This window comes from Letharia lupina, assembly GCF_014066315.1.
Source record: "Letharia lupina isolate WasteWater1 chromosome Unknown contig_25, whole genome shotgun sequence".
NCBI lineage: Eukaryota > Fungi > Ascomycota > Lecanoromycetes > Lecanorales > Parmeliaceae > Letharia > Letharia lupina.
The window spans coordinates 113,688-129,618 of record NW_023502994.1 but is presented as its reverse complement, the minus strand read 5'-3'; the positions used below and the strand labels follow the sequence as shown (position 1 = coordinate 129,618).

General features: G+C 52.3%; 6 protein-coding genes across 6 annotated transcripts; 1 reads left to right on the top strand and 5 right to left on the bottom strand.

Moving 5' to 3' along the window:
- Positions 1-2,693: 2,693 nt before the first annotated feature.
- Positions 2,694-4,093, bottom strand: HO133_006557 (uncharacterized protein; the record flags this gene model as incomplete). Its single annotated transcript, XM_037297455.1, has 2 exons — positions 2,694-3,821; positions 3,911-4,093. The coding sequence occupies 2 exons, from the start codon at positions 4,091-4,093 to the stop codon at positions 2,694-2,696; spliced, it is 1,311 nt and encodes a 436-aa protein (XP_037147165.1).
- Positions 4,094-4,513: 420 nt separating this feature from the next.
- HO133_006556 (uncharacterized protein) lies at positions 4,514-5,933 on the bottom strand (the record flags this gene model as incomplete). Its single annotated transcript, XM_037297454.1, has 2 exons — positions 4,514-4,579; positions 4,680-5,933. 2 exons carry the CDS (start codon positions 5,931-5,933, stop codon positions 4,514-4,516), a joined length of 1,320 nt encoding a protein of 439 aa, XP_037147164.1.
- Positions 5,934-7,261: 1,328 nt separating this feature from the next.
- Positions 7,262-8,592, bottom strand: HO133_006555 (uncharacterized protein; the record flags this gene model as incomplete). The annotated part of the gene is made up of 2 exons (XM_037297453.1): positions 7,262-8,246; positions 8,474-8,592. The coding sequence occupies 2 exons, from the start codon at positions 8,590-8,592 to the stop codon at positions 7,262-7,264; spliced, it is 1,104 nt and encodes a 367-aa protein (XP_037147163.1).
- A 1,434-nt stretch (positions 8,593-10,026) lies between these two features.
- On the bottom strand, positions 10,027-11,130 carry HO133_006554 (uncharacterized protein; the record flags this gene model as incomplete). Its single annotated transcript, XM_037297452.1, has 3 exons — positions 10,027-10,088; positions 10,286-10,816; positions 10,860-11,130. The coding sequence occupies 3 exons, from the start codon at positions 11,128-11,130 to the stop codon at positions 10,027-10,029; spliced, it is 864 nt and encodes a 287-aa protein (XP_037147162.1).
- Positions 11,131-11,319: 189 nt separating this feature from the next.
- Positions 11,320-12,439, bottom strand: HO133_006553 (uncharacterized protein; the record flags this gene model as incomplete). The annotated part of the gene is made up of 3 exons (XM_037297451.1): positions 11,320-11,454; positions 11,510-12,214; positions 12,323-12,439. The coding sequence occupies 3 exons, from the start codon at positions 12,437-12,439 to the stop codon at positions 11,320-11,322; spliced, it is 957 nt and encodes a 318-aa protein (XP_037147161.1).
- Positions 12,440-13,056: 617 nt separating this feature from the next.
- Positions 13,057-14,591, top strand: HO133_006552 (uncharacterized protein; the record flags this gene model as incomplete). The annotated part of the gene is made up of 4 exons (XM_037297450.1): positions 13,057-13,245; positions 13,421-13,628; positions 13,835-14,022; positions 14,208-14,591. The coding sequence occupies 4 exons, from the start codon at positions 13,057-13,059 to the stop codon at positions 14,589-14,591; spliced, it is 969 nt and encodes a 322-aa protein (XP_037147160.1).
- Between the last annotated feature and the right edge of the window lie 1,340 nt (positions 14,592-15,931).

Here is a 15,931-nt window from a genome sequence, read left to right as displayed (position 1 = left end):
TAATGTTGATGCACCCGGTCAAAGCGACGTTATGTCGGTGACACATCACGACCGCCAAGGAGTGGGAATCTTTGTCACGGTGATCGAGGGTCTGAAACTGTGGATGTACTGGCTAGACATGACGAACCGGGAACGGAAAGAGTTCGAAAGGGATTCATCATGCGTTGTGACTTAAAAGGCTCGAAGGGTTCCTTGTGGGACCAAATACACTTCATCCAAATAGCTGAGTTGGCACGATGGTAGGTGACCCTTTCGAGATCTAAAAATCAAAAAGCACGCTCACCGTTTCCACACGCAGAGTGCCTCGGCGTTCGCATCAAGTTCTTCTTGATGAATCTCCGCTGCTGGTATGGATCTCCCTCCGTTGGCGGCGCAGCCGAGCGCGACCTGACTATTGAATCGGAAGTCGAAGGCCTTGTGAGAGCTGGGTTTAATCTGTGGGACTAGCCTTCGATCGAGCGCAAAAAGTCTACACAGTCCACAATCCGTCCAAATGCTTGACCGTCCCAGTAGTTTTAAATAGTCCATAGACTGATCTGACTACTTCGCCGTGGCTTCCAAAGCATCTTCCCCCAAAGTACCGACAACAGCATATAGATCTTCCTCCGTAAAGAGACCCAACTAAAACCATAAATTCAGACACTTCAATAGCTTTATAATCTCGGTCTCAAGACTAGCTCTTTGATCTGAAATTATAAGCCTATTACTACTAAAAACCAAATTCACCTACACAAATTTATATCTGGACTAATAGTGGAACTAGTCCGTCCAGACATCTGGACTGATCCATATATAGTCCGTCCACCCATAGACCAGTCCACTATAAAGTAGTCCATAAACAGTCCGACTAATAGTCCAGAAATTGTGGGCGGCATATTGGGAGCATTGACCCATAATGAAATCGGAGGACTACCCACTTGGAATATCCTCACCATTGCCTCAGTATCCTCTCGAAATCGCACTTCTAGCCGCCGGAATAATCATATACCCACGTGGACGGAATGCCAGGCGGATGCAAAGGCTATCGTGGAAGAAGCAGGCGTGGCCGAGCTCACGAGCGCCCAGACCCTGCGCAAGCGTGCCTATTGGACGGAGGATGCGGGTCTTCTTCCGCGAGCGCGGAGTCGGCGCGAACGGACCAATCTGATGATCGTGGCAGCGAGACTGGCAACTAAAGGTAGGAGAAACATAAGGCGGAGACCCTCGATCAGCTGAGGATAAGCCCTTTGTCTTCGAAGAGAAAGACCCCCTATCCCATTTATACTGGATGTGTGCGATCATTGCCTTGCAGAAGTTTCCTGGGCGTAGATGTACGACGAGGTCTTTGACACCAGGAGCGCTTGTACCTACTTATCGTTGAGAGCGGTACCACGACTTTTCAGGCTGTGGAGAACCCCGCTGGTGCCGCCAAGGGTAAAAAGGGCTCCATTGAGCATGACACTTTAGGTTTCTTACCCAGTGTCAGCGCCAAACCTACCAATCAAGTCCACGTATTGCCGGTATTCAATGCCATCATACAGATATCGATGTCGTCTGAGAACATGCTCGAAGCTTGGAAACCCTGGATACGACAGCCGACGCCGTCAACGCCGCTATCGCAGAGGGTGAAGCGCTCATCAGGATCTGCCATTGCAAAGGTCCTTCGAATTCAAGCCAAGTCCATCCTTGCGCCGAATGCCTGCACATCACTTCGTGTGCAGAAATGCAGGACGATCAGAAACACAACAGGATGTGCAGCCGCTGTAACCAAGTTGACAACCGATGATAAACCGACCCATTAACCTCTATGAGCTCCTGTCGCTGGTTTTGTGGTCGAGAAAGGCGCTAGTCTTCCGACAGCCCTTCGCCTTGTAGCTCTGGGATCAGGCCAGCAACTTTTATACTACGTCGGAGAAGAAGCCCAGTGAAAAGCTGGAAGTGTACAAATTATAGCACTGGCCTGGCTGAGATTTTGAGGTTTAACGTCAAGGCACCGGAACAGTCGTCGCTTTCAATCTCGTACAACTTCAATCCTTGGAATCAAACATTATTTTCTCAATCCTACAGGACGTCCGTAAATCACGTTGCTCCAAGTAAAGTATGCCAACCATGACGTACAACGGCCTAGCTTTGCGACATATCTCTTGGGTATAACAAACCCAGCTTAGTCTCGCTTCTCTATCCTTTTGCGTTTGATCATCAACCATTTCTCATCCACAATCATTGTGGTTCCCTGTCGATCTTTCGTTCTCGTAGCAAAAACAGCCGTTGCCCTGGCAAAACAATGTATTCGGCATAGCATATGAACTTTATCGCCCTGTTGGAGAAAACATTGTGCTTGCTTTTTGATGATGGCGCAGGTGTCGCGTTCTGTGAGAGGTAGAGGTATTTCTCCAAATCGGGTCAACGACAACCCGGGCAAGGGTGCTTCGGCATATATACCAGAAGTCGCGAACGTGCCACCACTATTCATCGTACATCGAAGGTTGTGTGGAGCATTTTGGGTTCATCCGCGTTCAAATCTTTGAAAGGCACGTTTGCTTTTATCTCTCTCGGAGCGTCCGGCATTGCTGCGGTTATTCACATATGTACTTGTTGCAAGGCAGTGATTCAGCACGCGTTGCGAGTGTGACGCAGAGGTTGGAAGAGTGGCAGAGGATTAACAGATGGCGAAATATTGCTCGGGAATCTATTTACGCGAAACGAACACGCTATCACGTGCAGGCTTCCCGCCACTTCTGCTTCTGCTTGAACCGTCGCAGCTCATACATACACCCACTGGCCACAATATACGCCAAACCAGCAAAGATCTGAGGATAGAGATAATCACGCCTGGACCCGGGACGACGAAGCTCAAGTGCGATGACTTCTGCGAAAGTCGTGGGTAATACGACCGACATCCATGATAGAGAGAGCAAAGAAGCCAGTTCCACTAAACCAGCAACTTCGACGCAGATGGGTCCGATGGTCATCCAAAAGACGCCAAAGAAGGCTCCGCTAACAATGACGAAGAGTATAGTCACCCCGTACGATGTTGCAGGCAGCCAGATAGCGAAGCACGTGAAACCGCAAATCAGCGTCAGCACTCCAGCTGTCTCCATGCGACCAAAGTAATCGCTGGCTACTCCAACCAACGGCCGTCCAACCGCAGTGCCTAAGTTGAGGAACGCAGATACAGCAGCTGCCTTGCTGGCTGAAAGCCCAATCGAGCGTGCGAAATCCGAAAGCGAGAACAGGATAGTGACATAGCCGAGCATGCTGACGAATGCCCAGGAAAGCAACAGGAACACATCGTACCTACGCAGCAACTTCGTATCGAATCCACGCTGGGGAGGCTTGATAGCCTTGTTGCGATTTCGAATCATCAACGCAGCTACCACGTTCATCATGCCAGCGATGATCCCCGTGATGCGGAGGGACCATGCCAAAGAGATGTTCTCGATCATAGCCTGTGTTGCGAATGAAAAAATCAGGCCTCCTATGCCTGAGCCAGCTGAAGCGATGCCGCTCGCTAGGCTGCGCTTCTTCTCAAACCATTGCGATAGAATCGCAATACTTGGGATGGATACGAATCCAACGCCAAAGCCGACGAGCACGCCTTGAGAAAGAAAAAGCTCCCAGATACGATGAGCAAAGGACGCAGAGATATAACCGGCCGCTAGCAGCACCGCTCCAAATAGCATGGGTGTCTGCGTCCCGAACCTCCTCGCAAGGATCGTGACGACAGGAGCTACAAGCATAGCCATGGAGAAATTGAGACCGCCGATGAAAGCGAAGTCGATGCTGGATGCGTCTGGGTAGATGTTGGCGGACAGGTAATGGGCGAGGTAGACGCCGTATGACTGTGTATTCGCCCAATTTTAGATGTGCCACGATCTGATGCTCCCGATTTTGGAGAGGATGGCAAGAAGGTTTTGAAAGGAGATCTTACAGCAGTAACACCCCAAGTGAAGCCATTGATGATGAAGACGGACGCGACGCAGACCCAGCCATATCCACCATCTGGTGGAAGGTCGACCGCCAAGTCTGAATCACTCAATGGCAACGCAATAGCCTGTGTCTCGTGGATCTTTGGCTCCGAAGAGTCATTGACAAGCTCAGCGGTGCCAGACATCCTCGTGTTCGAAAATTAAGGACTCCCTCACAAACTTGCTCTACAAGTATGCACACCTTGCAGCAATGAAAAGGAAATGACGCTGCTGGGAAACATCCGTTTTATACGCGCTCAAGATCCCTATGCTCGATTTGACGCATCGGACTAGAAAGTTTGTGGGGTAATGACTAAGCGAAGAATATGTCACTGCCTGTACCTGATTGGCTGCCACCAGTTTCCCGCGTTTGGGTGCGAACCCACCAGCATCATACATTCTTTCTGACGCCGTCCAATCACCATGTCTAAGCATGTCACAGTCTAAAACATTCTGCTTAGATGACATGCTTTTCTACTTCTTATATATCAAACACATTTCATTGCTAACATACATCTTTCCGCTTACTGCAGTCAAAGCCAGAAACGTCTGTGAAAATTTCACCGTCAACTCCCATCCTTAGCTACCTCAATCGTGGTCGCAGACAACATATTGACCCGAGCGATCTTTTCCTGCAATATATAAGCCCTCAGGCAAAACATCAAAGATCAGAAATCCACAGGCCTCGGCTCGACCAAGATGGAAAACAACACCACAACCAGCACCACCCACCCCATCCCCATCCTCCCCACCGCCGACCCCGACCTCCCCCCCCCAGACCTCGAAAAACAACCCCCCCAACCACCAGCGCCCACCGCCCCCAAACTCTCCGCCTTCCGCTCCCTCGGCCTCCTCGACCGCTTCCTCGCCCTCTGGATCCTCCTCGCCATGACCACCGGCATCCTCCTCGGCACCTTCGTCCCCAGCACGGGCCCCGCCCTCCAAAAGGGCAGCTTCGCCGGCGTCTCCCTCCCCATCGCCCTCGGCCTCCTCGCCATGATGTACCCCATCCTCTGCAAAGTGCGCTTCGAATCCCTCCACCTCGCCTTCGCCGACAGGTCCATCTGGACCCAGATCGCCGTGTCCGTCCTCCTGAACTGGATCCTCGCCCCCTTCCTCATGCTCGCGCTCGCGTGGGCGTTCCTGCCCGACAAGCAGGGGCTGCGGCAGGGGCTGGTGCTCGTGGGGCTCGCGCGCTGCATCGCCATGGTGCTCGTCTGGACGGGCCTCGCGGGCGGCGACACCGAGTTCTGCGCCCTGCTCGTGGCGCTCAATTCCCTGCTGCAGATGGTGCTGTATGCGCCGCTGGCCGTGCTGTTCGTCGACGTCGTCGGGGGGGCGGGCGAGGCGAAGAAGGTGTCGTACGCGACGGTCGCGACGAGCGTGGCCGTCTTCCTGGGCATCCCGCTCGGCGCGGCCGTCGTGACGAGGTTGGCGCTCCGGAGGCGAGCCAGCCCGGACTGGTTCGATGGGACCTTTCTGAAGTATCTGAACCCGTGGTCCCTGATCGGTCTCCTCTTTACCATCCTCGTGCTCTTCGCGTCCCAGGGCCATCGCGTCGTGCACCAGATCGTCTCCGTGGTCCGCGTCGCCGCGCCGCTGGTGGTGTATTTCGGCGTCGTGTTCTTCTTCACCCTGCTCGTGATGCACAGGCTGGGCTTCGGGTACAGGGTGTCGGCGACGCAGAGTTTCACGGCCGCGAGCAACAATTTCGAACTGGCGATCGCGGTGGCGGTGGCGACGTTTGGGGCCGATAGCGACCAGGCGCTCGCGAGTACGGTGGGGCCGTTGATCGAGGTGCCGGTGCTTTTGGGGCTGGTGTATGTGGTCCGGGAGATTGGGAGGAGGAGGGGGTGGAAGGATTGAGGTGCGGGAAGGAAAGGGAGAGGATCGCAGAATTGTAGTCACTGTTGACATTCCAGCTTCTCGTCGAAGCTTTCTTGGAGGCAATGCTGAAGTCCAATATGATCTTGCCATCAGAGACATAGGGAAATGCTTCCATCAGATAAAACTCAGACCTACAACGCCTCCCCCCTCACCATCCCCACCACCTCCTCGCTCAACCCCCCCTTCCACACATCCAACAAATTCCCCTCAATCCGCTCCCCCCAACAAGAACCCCATCCCCCCACCAAGCCTAGATTAAAACCCCACCCACCCCATCAACCCACCCATCACCGACCGTCCCAGCTCGCCGAACTTGCCACCAACTCAGCCAGCGCCGAACAAGAGTCAAGAGGAGACATCTTCGCGTAAAAACGGGAGACTTCAGAAACAATGGCACAATAGCTGGCACAGTATCCGGGTGATGGATCGAGACACCATGTGGTGCGAATTCCGTCGCAGTCGCCGACTTCCCGACTCTTGACCACCGTCGTCTTTGTAGCACTGGCACCCGCTGCGGCACTGTATGCGCTCGCGGCGGCGGCGCGCGCTTTGATCACTGTGAAGGCTGAGATCTGATGATGCGTCCTGCTGCAGGCTGGGTGCGTGGGTGGCGATGGGGCGGTTGAGGATTTGGGGTGGGGTTTTGTATGGTATTGGTATGTTTTGCGGAGGCGGGGGTTGCGGCGGAGTGGCATGGGCCTATTTTGGTTGGTTGGTTGGTTGGTGGTTTCGGAGGGTTTGAGAGATGGGGATGGAGGATGCGGGGTGGGATTCGGCGCGCATACGGTTGGGGTCTGTGGAGTCGGCATTGGGGACTGCGGTTCTTGATGCAGGGCTGCTGGCAGGAGGGAGCTGGTTTGGGGATGAAGAGGCGGCTGCCGAGACGATGGGAAGATGGATTGGTGTTGTGGTTGTGGAGGGTTGGGGGCGCGTTGTGGAGACGTGGGGTGAGGGCTCTCAGGGTGGGGTGTGGGCTTGCTGCTTCGATGGGATGTTTGGTCTCTTCCGCCTACGTATCGCGTCGTCTGTGCGATACCGGTGGGTGAAGATGGGGAGGGCCATGTTTTACCAGCTGTGTTGGGGCGGGGTGGGGGAAGGATTGTTACGAAGATGGAGATGGGGGAGGGATCGCTGAAGGGTGAGCGAGCCGAGGAGCCGCCAACAGGTAGGATGCTCACACGGATTACAATCCATCCGCTACTGACAACGCGCCGGGAATGTTACTAGATGTTACTGAGGAAGATAACTGGTAGTCCAACGCAATTGGTCTATCTAATCGCTCTCAAAGACAAGGGTATCAAGCTGTCCGCCCATAACCAGGACAGTGTAGAATAAGAATAATGCACAAGCCCCTCTCAGCCTGAACGCCCTACGTGAGTGTTTCCCGCACCAGAAGTCTGAAGGAGGCGATGGTCTCGGCCTTCAGATCATGCGCAGACTCCTGCAATCTCCTCCTGTTGTGGGCTCGGCAGGTCTGGTAGCTCCTTCTCGAACTTATCAACCTTGCCAGGTCTTGGTGTGCTGCTAGGGGTACTTTCGTTGCCCGCCCTTGGAGTACTTCCACTGCCCTGGCTCCCAGCTCCAAGCCCCCTCTTCATCATCTTCCCCAGTATACCCACCAATTCCGCCGCGTCCTCGAACATGTCATCGTCCATGCCCTCTTGCGCGTTGTATACGTCCTTGATCGCTACTTGCGCTAATCTTCTGCTTCCCTCACCGTCGTGAAGGCAATCGTAAAGATAGGCTGCGTATTCCGTCTTCACTGAGAGACGGACCGGATGGGAGCCGGAGAGATTGGTATTGGCGAGCTTGCAGGCGTATTCGAAGCATTCGGACGCCCGTGGAATGTAATTCAGCGCGGGCAAGAGGAAGGAAGCGGAAGGTTTGGGTATGGAGACCGGGGTGAGGCCGGGCGGGAGGGATCCGATGTTCTGGACGGGTCCACCTTCTAAGGGAGGAGGAGAGGGGCGCATTGAGTTTCGGTAGACTGGTGCTTTGCCTTTTTCCGCAGCGCTTGGGGTGTAGCTGGGTATAGCGGTCTGAGTGATGGATGGCTCGTTATGGAAGAGGACGTAGATGTGATAGAAGCTAGCGCGAAGCTTGTGGCAGAGCACTTTTAATGCATGAGTGCGGGTATTTTCGACCATCGGTAGGACATATTCTTCGATTATGTAGAGACCTTCGCGGGAGAGGAAGATGATGTGATGATAGAGTTGTAGAGACTTGGTATCGCGGGTGGTATCCAGTCGGCGAAGTCGGCGGGCGCGGACCAGCTTCTTGGAAAGGATGACTGAGAGGCCCAGGACTTTGTAGAGCTTGCTAGAGAGGTATGGGTAGCTTCTGTCGGTAGCTTTGGCGAACCTGCCTAGGAACTTCTGATCGACCTCCGAAGAGGCCATCAACGTGTGGGAGCTGAGGATGTGAGGGTTCTGCAAGAGCGTCACTAGGTCAGCTTGAGCTCATGGCAAGGACCGTAGCAGCAATAGTGCGATGGGAACTCGTTTGGCGACACCGCAATTGCCCCCAGTGTTGTGTTACCCAATTGCGGCCGAGAGTGATTATTGCAACCGCAATAGGGTATCAAGAGTGAATGAGCTTTGAATGTGAATTCAGGTAGCACGCGACCAACGCAAGCTCACCTTCTGCCACGTGCCCTAATATTGAAGATCTTCTCACTTCTTTTGCTTTCGACGTATGGATGGCTTGGGTAGGATATGTCCAGGTTTGTTGAGATGTGTGCTTGGCCAAAGTCCTTCATCATTTCCGTTATGGGTTAATGCAGTGAATATAACCCTGGTGAAGCGTCCCCAAGTATCGCCTATCACGTGCTCGAAGGGATGTTCACTTGTATGATTCGCGGCGACCAAGCCGCTCTGCTTAAGTGATTGGCGAATGTTCCGAGATGAGGAAATTATATGTTCCTAGAGCTCTGATTGGCATGTGTATTCCCTTCCCTTGCCCAGATTGCAGATTATTTTGTACAGTCGGCGGAGTGTGTGAGGGCTTTAATTAACGGCGCAATTACTTTTAAAATGTCACACTACTTCCAGGTTAGCTGCGGACGCACCGTTCGGGGTGAGCGGTGACCTACAAGAACACAACAAAAGAAGTTTAGCACAGGCCTCAATTCCTTATCATACACTGGCCGTGGAGCTCGTCATCGCGCACAATGATGGTTGCTGTACAGGTCGGTAAGGGAAGAGGCATTGAGCCTTCAATTGGTCGAGGAAGAGGTGTCTGGAGACTTGGATTCCTCGAGGAAGAAAAATCTTTGTGCGGTCAATTGCGCCTCGTTTGTCTCGCGATCCCTAGTCGGAGATCATCAATGGAAGGACGGACAGAGCCGTCGTGCCGCGATTGACTTTGGTGACCGCCTTTTGCAGGATCTGGAAGTTCGCAGCGTTTGGAGTGGGAAAATGGGTCAATGAGCGACAGGAAGCTTGAAGAGCAATGGAAAAGGACAAGACAAAGGAAAAGGAAGGAACAGGACTGCTAACGATGCAATGCGCATGAGATTGAACATTGTACGGTATCTATGCAGGCGCTCATGCTGGTCATAGTGGTGTAGCGGGATAGCGATTGAGTTGGTCCTGCATGAAGCTTGTGGTGCTTGCATACGTGTCAAACGGAGCGTTCATTTCGCAGCCGGTAGATCCCTGCCGCAGGTTTCCCAGGGCAAAGGGACGGAGCCCAATGCTAGGGGACAAAGGGGCCCAAGTGCGGCAGCGATGCCTGAAGAAGAGTATTGGATTGAGATTCATCGTCTGCTGTCATTCGGGATGTGAAGGATGTAGGATGTCAAGTTGAAGCAAGCGTCAATCCATAGGGCATAGAGTTAGGCCTTGTGGACCAAGTTTCCTTGGTAGCGAATCGCGGGCCTTCTTTCTGTGACGGCTTTCTCAGCTTTCCCTGGTACGCTTAGCGGCTTAAAGAAATTTAGCGAGCCAGGAGCTAAAAGTAAGGTAAGGTAGGTGCCGTAGCACGATTAGGCGCTGGCCACAACCTAGCCAGTGGTCTCTCTTCCCCAACGACATCCCTTTTGCCAACTTTTATCATCTTCTCTGAGCCTTGACTCTACGACTTTGCCATATTGACAACTCATCACCCAGCCTCTATCATCAATTCCCTATATTAGATCACGGCACAATATGTTTGACTTTCATCTAGCTAACGCAGAGTTCATGTCTAGGACTCACCGTTTCGCTACCGGAGAAAGGAGCGGTGAAGGATCCCCAGCATCGCTTATGTACCAGCCTAGACCAACAGAGAAAGGGAACGTCGGCTTCAACTTTCATGGGACAGTGGTGCATTCCCAATGGCGCTTATGGACTACCATGTCCCCTTCAGTGCGCGACACTCTTCGATCACAGTAGGGGAGTAGAGCCGTCCGAATGCGCTTGGATCTATTAGTATCATGCTCGGGCGTAGCAACAGAGGGAATGAGCCCCTACCTTGACTGTGCCTCATCCTCATCCTCGCCTTCGCTTCCCTCTTCCGCTGAACCCTCTTCTTCATGATCCTCTCAACAGCAAACTTGAGCACGTCTCGATCGAATGCACCCATCTGCTTCAGACAATCCTCCAACCCCCACGAAGTCCTCTCATCACAGAACACTCGTGGGCTCAAACCACGTTGATTCCATCTGAATAACGCCAACTCGTCCCACTCATCACCTCCAAGATCCTTCAGGCTGATCTTTCTTCCATGACCTGTCCAGCATGTTGGAAGTATCTTACCTCCAGCTGCGCGATCAGTGTGGAGCCTGACCCGATGGCGGCAGTCTGTCTTGCTTCTTTTGACTTGCCGCTCGCCGAGGTAGGCGGCTGTCACTGCATGGGGAATGCCTCCGAGGGTTGAATTGATTCGGGACTGGTCTTCCCATGGGCGCCATACATTGTTGGTAGGTGGGCCGAGCCAAGGGTAGTCGAAGATGGAGTGGGCTTTGGAGTTGGGACGTCTTGAGGATGTAATCAGCCATCGTGCTTTCGGGGCTAGATGTAGACACTCTGCCTTCTGAGTCTCTACCGAAGTCAACGATGGCCTCTCGTATACTGTCCACCTCTTCCTCACCGTCTGGAATCATGACAACTTTCTCGTCGCGGCCTGCGCCGTGCATCTTTTCCTCGCTCTCCGGGCTCATGATGATCGCTTCTTCGGTGTTGGACTCCTGAATAAATTCCTCGCTGTCTGAAGACCCACTGGTCTGTTCATCCGTGCCAGGTATCATAATCACTTGCTGACTGTGCTCTTGTGAGTCCTCAATACGGATTACCTGGTCCGCTGTTCTGTCCGACATGGTGAGCTATCATAGGGTCTGCGGCCGGTGTTTGGTAAGAAAGGGGTATCTTAGCAGATGTGCTGTGACTTGAAACGTGATAGTAGACCAGTAAGTAAGCTATCATTGTGATCGTGAGAAATCAACCTGTCACCGCATGTTGTTGATGGCTGCGCGACCAGCAAACAAAGCAATTCATGGTCCAAGCCTCTACCAACTACCCGCCAGCTTCTCCTTCAACTTCTCAGCTCCGACCCTTTTTCCAAACCTGTCGAAGAATTTCGAGTCCACCGTGATCCACTTTTGCTCATCAAAGCGCGCGTTGAGGCCATAGAGATACAGCAGCTATCGCAAACATTAGCCTCAACCCCACCGAAGGCTGTTTCACTCTCATGCTCACCTCTTCGAACTCCAGCTCTTCATCGTCGTCCACGAAAATGACCGGATGCCCATTGATCGACTTCAGCTCTCCCCCCTTACCCTTTTCTCCTGCCGTCACCTTCGCCTTCAAGATCCCGTCGTTCTCCTCGGGTTTGACTTCTTCCACTTTTACCTCTTCCGGCTTTGCCTCTTCGGCTTTCTCTTTGCCCTGCTGGCCCTTCTGACCCCTCTGACCCTTCTTGCCCTGCTTTCCCTCTTTACCACCTTTCTTGCCACCTTCGGTTATCTTCTTGCGTTCGTCTCCGGCCTTTGCTTCGTCATTTTTCGCCTCATCCTTTTTCTCCTCTTTCGCCTCATCCTTTTTCTCCTCTTTCTCCTCCTCCTTTTCCTCCTCTTTTTTCTCCTCTTTTTTCTCCTCCTTTTCCTCCTCTTTTTTCTCCTCCTTCTTGTCCTCAGTCTCCTTTTTTGCCTCTTTTTTCTTGGCCTCTGCCTTCTTCGGTTTGATACTTGCAGGCGCATCAACATACAGCTCTCTGTACTTCTTCTTAATGTCGTCCTCATCCTTGCCAGCCAGCACTTCACTAATTTCCTTCCAGCTCTTGTTCAGAGCCTTCATTCCGAGAAGCCCCATCTCTTCGATTTTCGTCCATTCTGCAGATCCAGACTCGGTGGTCTGGGTTGATTTGGGAGAGGTCTCGGTGGAGGGAGACTCTGCTTTTTGGGGCTACTCTCGAGTCAGAGAATATTTCACTTCGGGACCAGGCATTCAAAGTCTTCAAATGGATGATGGATACAATGGCAGAGTGGGATGTAAGATCAGGGTCTTGCTCACCTTCTTCCTTTCAATTACCGGGGTTCCTTTGCCGCTACGAGATGTTGTGCTATGTAAGAAGAGGTCGAAAAAGCTCAACTTGACCGGCTGACCGTTTGCATCGAAGAGGGGTGGCATGCTGGCGGAGATATGGATGACTGAATGGTTCTGGGTGTTGGCTGAAGCGGTCAACGGTGGGCCTGACGGTGGGTGTTTGATAGTGTTGATGTGATTAAGACTTCCGAGGGAAACCACGGAATCACGGTCTAGCCCGCCGCTACTGCAGATGGATTTATTTTGTGGTCTTTTTCGGTCATATTGCGTGAATGAATTTTCCGTACCGTGCGTACCTACTAAGTTGGAGTAGACATTGTCTACATTAGGTCCTTCGTATATGCATTTGGCTTTGCTTAAAAAAGCAAAGTAGCGCCCCGATAGACCATAGCATAGAGCTTTGATTATTAATGTTCATCGGACAGTATCCAATACAATGTATATGTGTATGCTCGCTGACGTGGACCTACTCAGATCTTTATCTGCTGGTGCTGCTCAAGATTGGCCTTGTCATGGATTTACCAACGCGTCATAGCCGTATCAACTTTTGGAAACCGCGACATGCCGATGCCAGCTTTCAAAATGTTTCCCTCTCCCTTTACTTATCTCCCACCTATACACATCCTATCCACGTAATTGATACACCCAGCGCGACACCAGATACATCCTCCAGACCCCCTCCATCTTCTCTATCGCTGACGATGCGCCTCCCGTTCTTTGCCGCCCTCCTGGGCTTCCTCACCACCTCCCTCGCGCACAACATCCAAATGGGCGCGCATCAACGAGAATGCTTCCACGAGGTCCTGCATAAGGATGATAAGATGACAGTCACATTTCAGGTTGGAGACAGAGAATTTGGCGGTGCGGGGAATCTGGAGATTGACTTCTGGGTGGGTGCTCCCCTGTCGCGTGCTTTAGGCGGCGAAGCGGAGACCGCATTGTCCAAGGAAAAGACATACGACGCCATTTCAAAGCTCTGTGGACTCTCTCCCATCATATTGCTACAGGCCTGTGTAATGTAGTTTCCTGCGCGCTCGTGCTGACACGTCCCCGCGTGCTGTCTAGATCGTCGGCCCAACGAACGAATACGTAGCCAACCAAAAAGCCGTCTCCTCCGGCGATTATTCTTTCGACGCGAGGGACGATGGCAAGCACTTATACTGCTTCAGCAATGAAGCTTGGTCTGCGAGCACGAAGGAGGTCAGCTTCAATGTGCATGGGATTGTCTATGTGCCCGAGAGCGAGGCGCCGAGCGATCCGTTGGAGGCTGAAGGTGCGTTCTACTTATTTCACGCCGGCTCAGGGTATAGAGATATGTGAAGGAGGTGGTATCTGGTGCAGGAGGAAGGAAGCGGGGATAGCCATGGGTCTACCGGAGCCTGGGTGCTTCTGTCGGGGAGGCCAATCTGGTGGGAATGGCTGGACGACGGGTCCGGCTTTGAAGACAGCCTTTGCTGACTTCGGTGGCTTGAATCACAGTCAAACAACTCACCGAGCTCCTAAACCAAGTCAAAGACGAACAATCCTACATCGTTGTCCGCGAGCGAACACACCGCAATACAGCCGAAAGTACAAACGGCAGGGTCAAGTGGTGGAGCATATTTCAGCTGGGAGTTTTGATTGGGGAGGGCATATTTCAAGTCTGGTGGCTGAAGAGGTTCTTTGAGGTATGTGTATACTGATCTTGCCGGAGACGAGGCGCTGGAAGAAAACGAAGAACATAGGCTGACGTGTGAGTAATCATAGGTCAAGAGGGTTGTATAAGACGGTTCCGGAAATGACGTGTAATATTACAAACTTTCAAGCAGCTTTGACACAGCGCAGACAATGTTACCATAGCTTGAAATAAGAGCTAGGTCCAAGTGAAGTTGACAATAGTGCAATCCCAGCCATCCTAGGAAGTCCATACGCCCAATTCTCCTCAACACTACCCAGTCCTCCTCAACGAACTCCTCATCCCGTCCACCCCTCACGTCTGCGACCCCAGACCATCAAGCCTCCCCCTCTCATCCGAAACCGCACAAACGATCCCCTCGACGTTCTCGTCAAACGCGCACTCCAGCATCCCCATCGTGTGCACCACATCCCCCGCCACCTGCGCGTCGAACCGCGCTCTGATCTCGTTCCAGTACTTCCGCGCCACGAAGTGCCTATCGTATATGGACCCGTTCCGTGTGACGACGTCGAGTATCACGTCCACGAGCAGGTCCCGTTCTCGGAGTGCGAGCAGGGGTAGGGCGCAGTGTGCGCGCTTTGCGAGCTGGCATCGTCGCAGGTCGGTGCTTGCTGGCTTGGTGCTTGTGGGGGGGTGATGGGTGGTGTGGGGTGGTGTCCTTTTTCTGGCTTTTGGTGAGGTTGTTGCTAACGGGGGGGTTTAGGGGGGATGCTGCTGTCGACCTTTTTTTGTGGTAAGTTTGTCTTTGATCTTGCTCGTGGGGCGTGAGAAGAGGTGAGTCGGCCGATTGAGTTGATGTGTAGGTGTACTGTTTACATCTTAGGTTGTGTTGGAAGATAGATTTGGTAGATTGGGTGTCGAGAGCTTGGTGTTAGGTGAAGTGTTTTGCTGAGAAGATGGCAGAGAAGATGGCAGAAGTATTGAGTATTGACCGCATCAGGGTGTTGAATGCACTTTTAACTCAACACAAGGGATTTTGAAATTTCAAAGTTCCCCCTTTAGCCACGTCTGACCCTTGAAGATGTTCTTTGAGGCGGGTCGAAGTCTGCCTGGTGGGGTCCCCGAGAGCAGATGTGTTGCTCTGCTCACACGTGGATTCCTTAACACTTTTCTCGTCGAGCATGAAGCCCAATCGGGGCTTTTTCGGTCTTGAAGCACCGCCACTCTTGAACTCCGTGTTTTCCTTTCACCTCATTCAAAATCGCTAATCACTTTTTTAACTCTTTTTTCAAGTTTTCCTTTCACCTCATCTTTGGTTTCTGGCGCTCAAGCATCTTCACCTTCCGATCAAATTTTTTCGTTGACACAAAATCACCTTGACATTCTCAACACAGTCGGTTTTGAGCACCGTCGCCTTTGAACTTCGTGTTTCCTTTCATCCCATCTCCCTCTATGCTCGTAATCAGATTGACTCTTGGAATATTGAATACATTTCCCTTCGCGGGTTGAGCCATGTCAAGGTTGAAAGTCGTGTTTTTATTTAACACATTTATCTTAAAGCACCGTGTCAAATCCACAATGATTTGTACGTCTCGTTTCTTTAACACTTTCTTCCACAAACACTAAATCGGATCGAGGTTTTTAACATCGCAAGCATTAAACTTCGCAGTCCGTTTAACACATTTTTAAGATATGGCCGATGGATGGCGACTGAGGACGGTTGTAGACTGCCAGCTGGAGATCGTCTCAGCGCCCCTAACAGCTCGGCGAGTTAGGTTGGTGTTCTTGGTATATCAGCCTCATGAGGCCTGCGTAGTCTGATGTTTTGCGTACCGCCGGAAGACCTGATCACGAGGGTTTTTGAGAGTGAAATGCAATCATGATCTGGCTGCGGGACCTGGACTACAACGTGTTCAACTGTCTGTCGTCAAAGACTTCGTGTTGCTAGTGCTCAACACCTC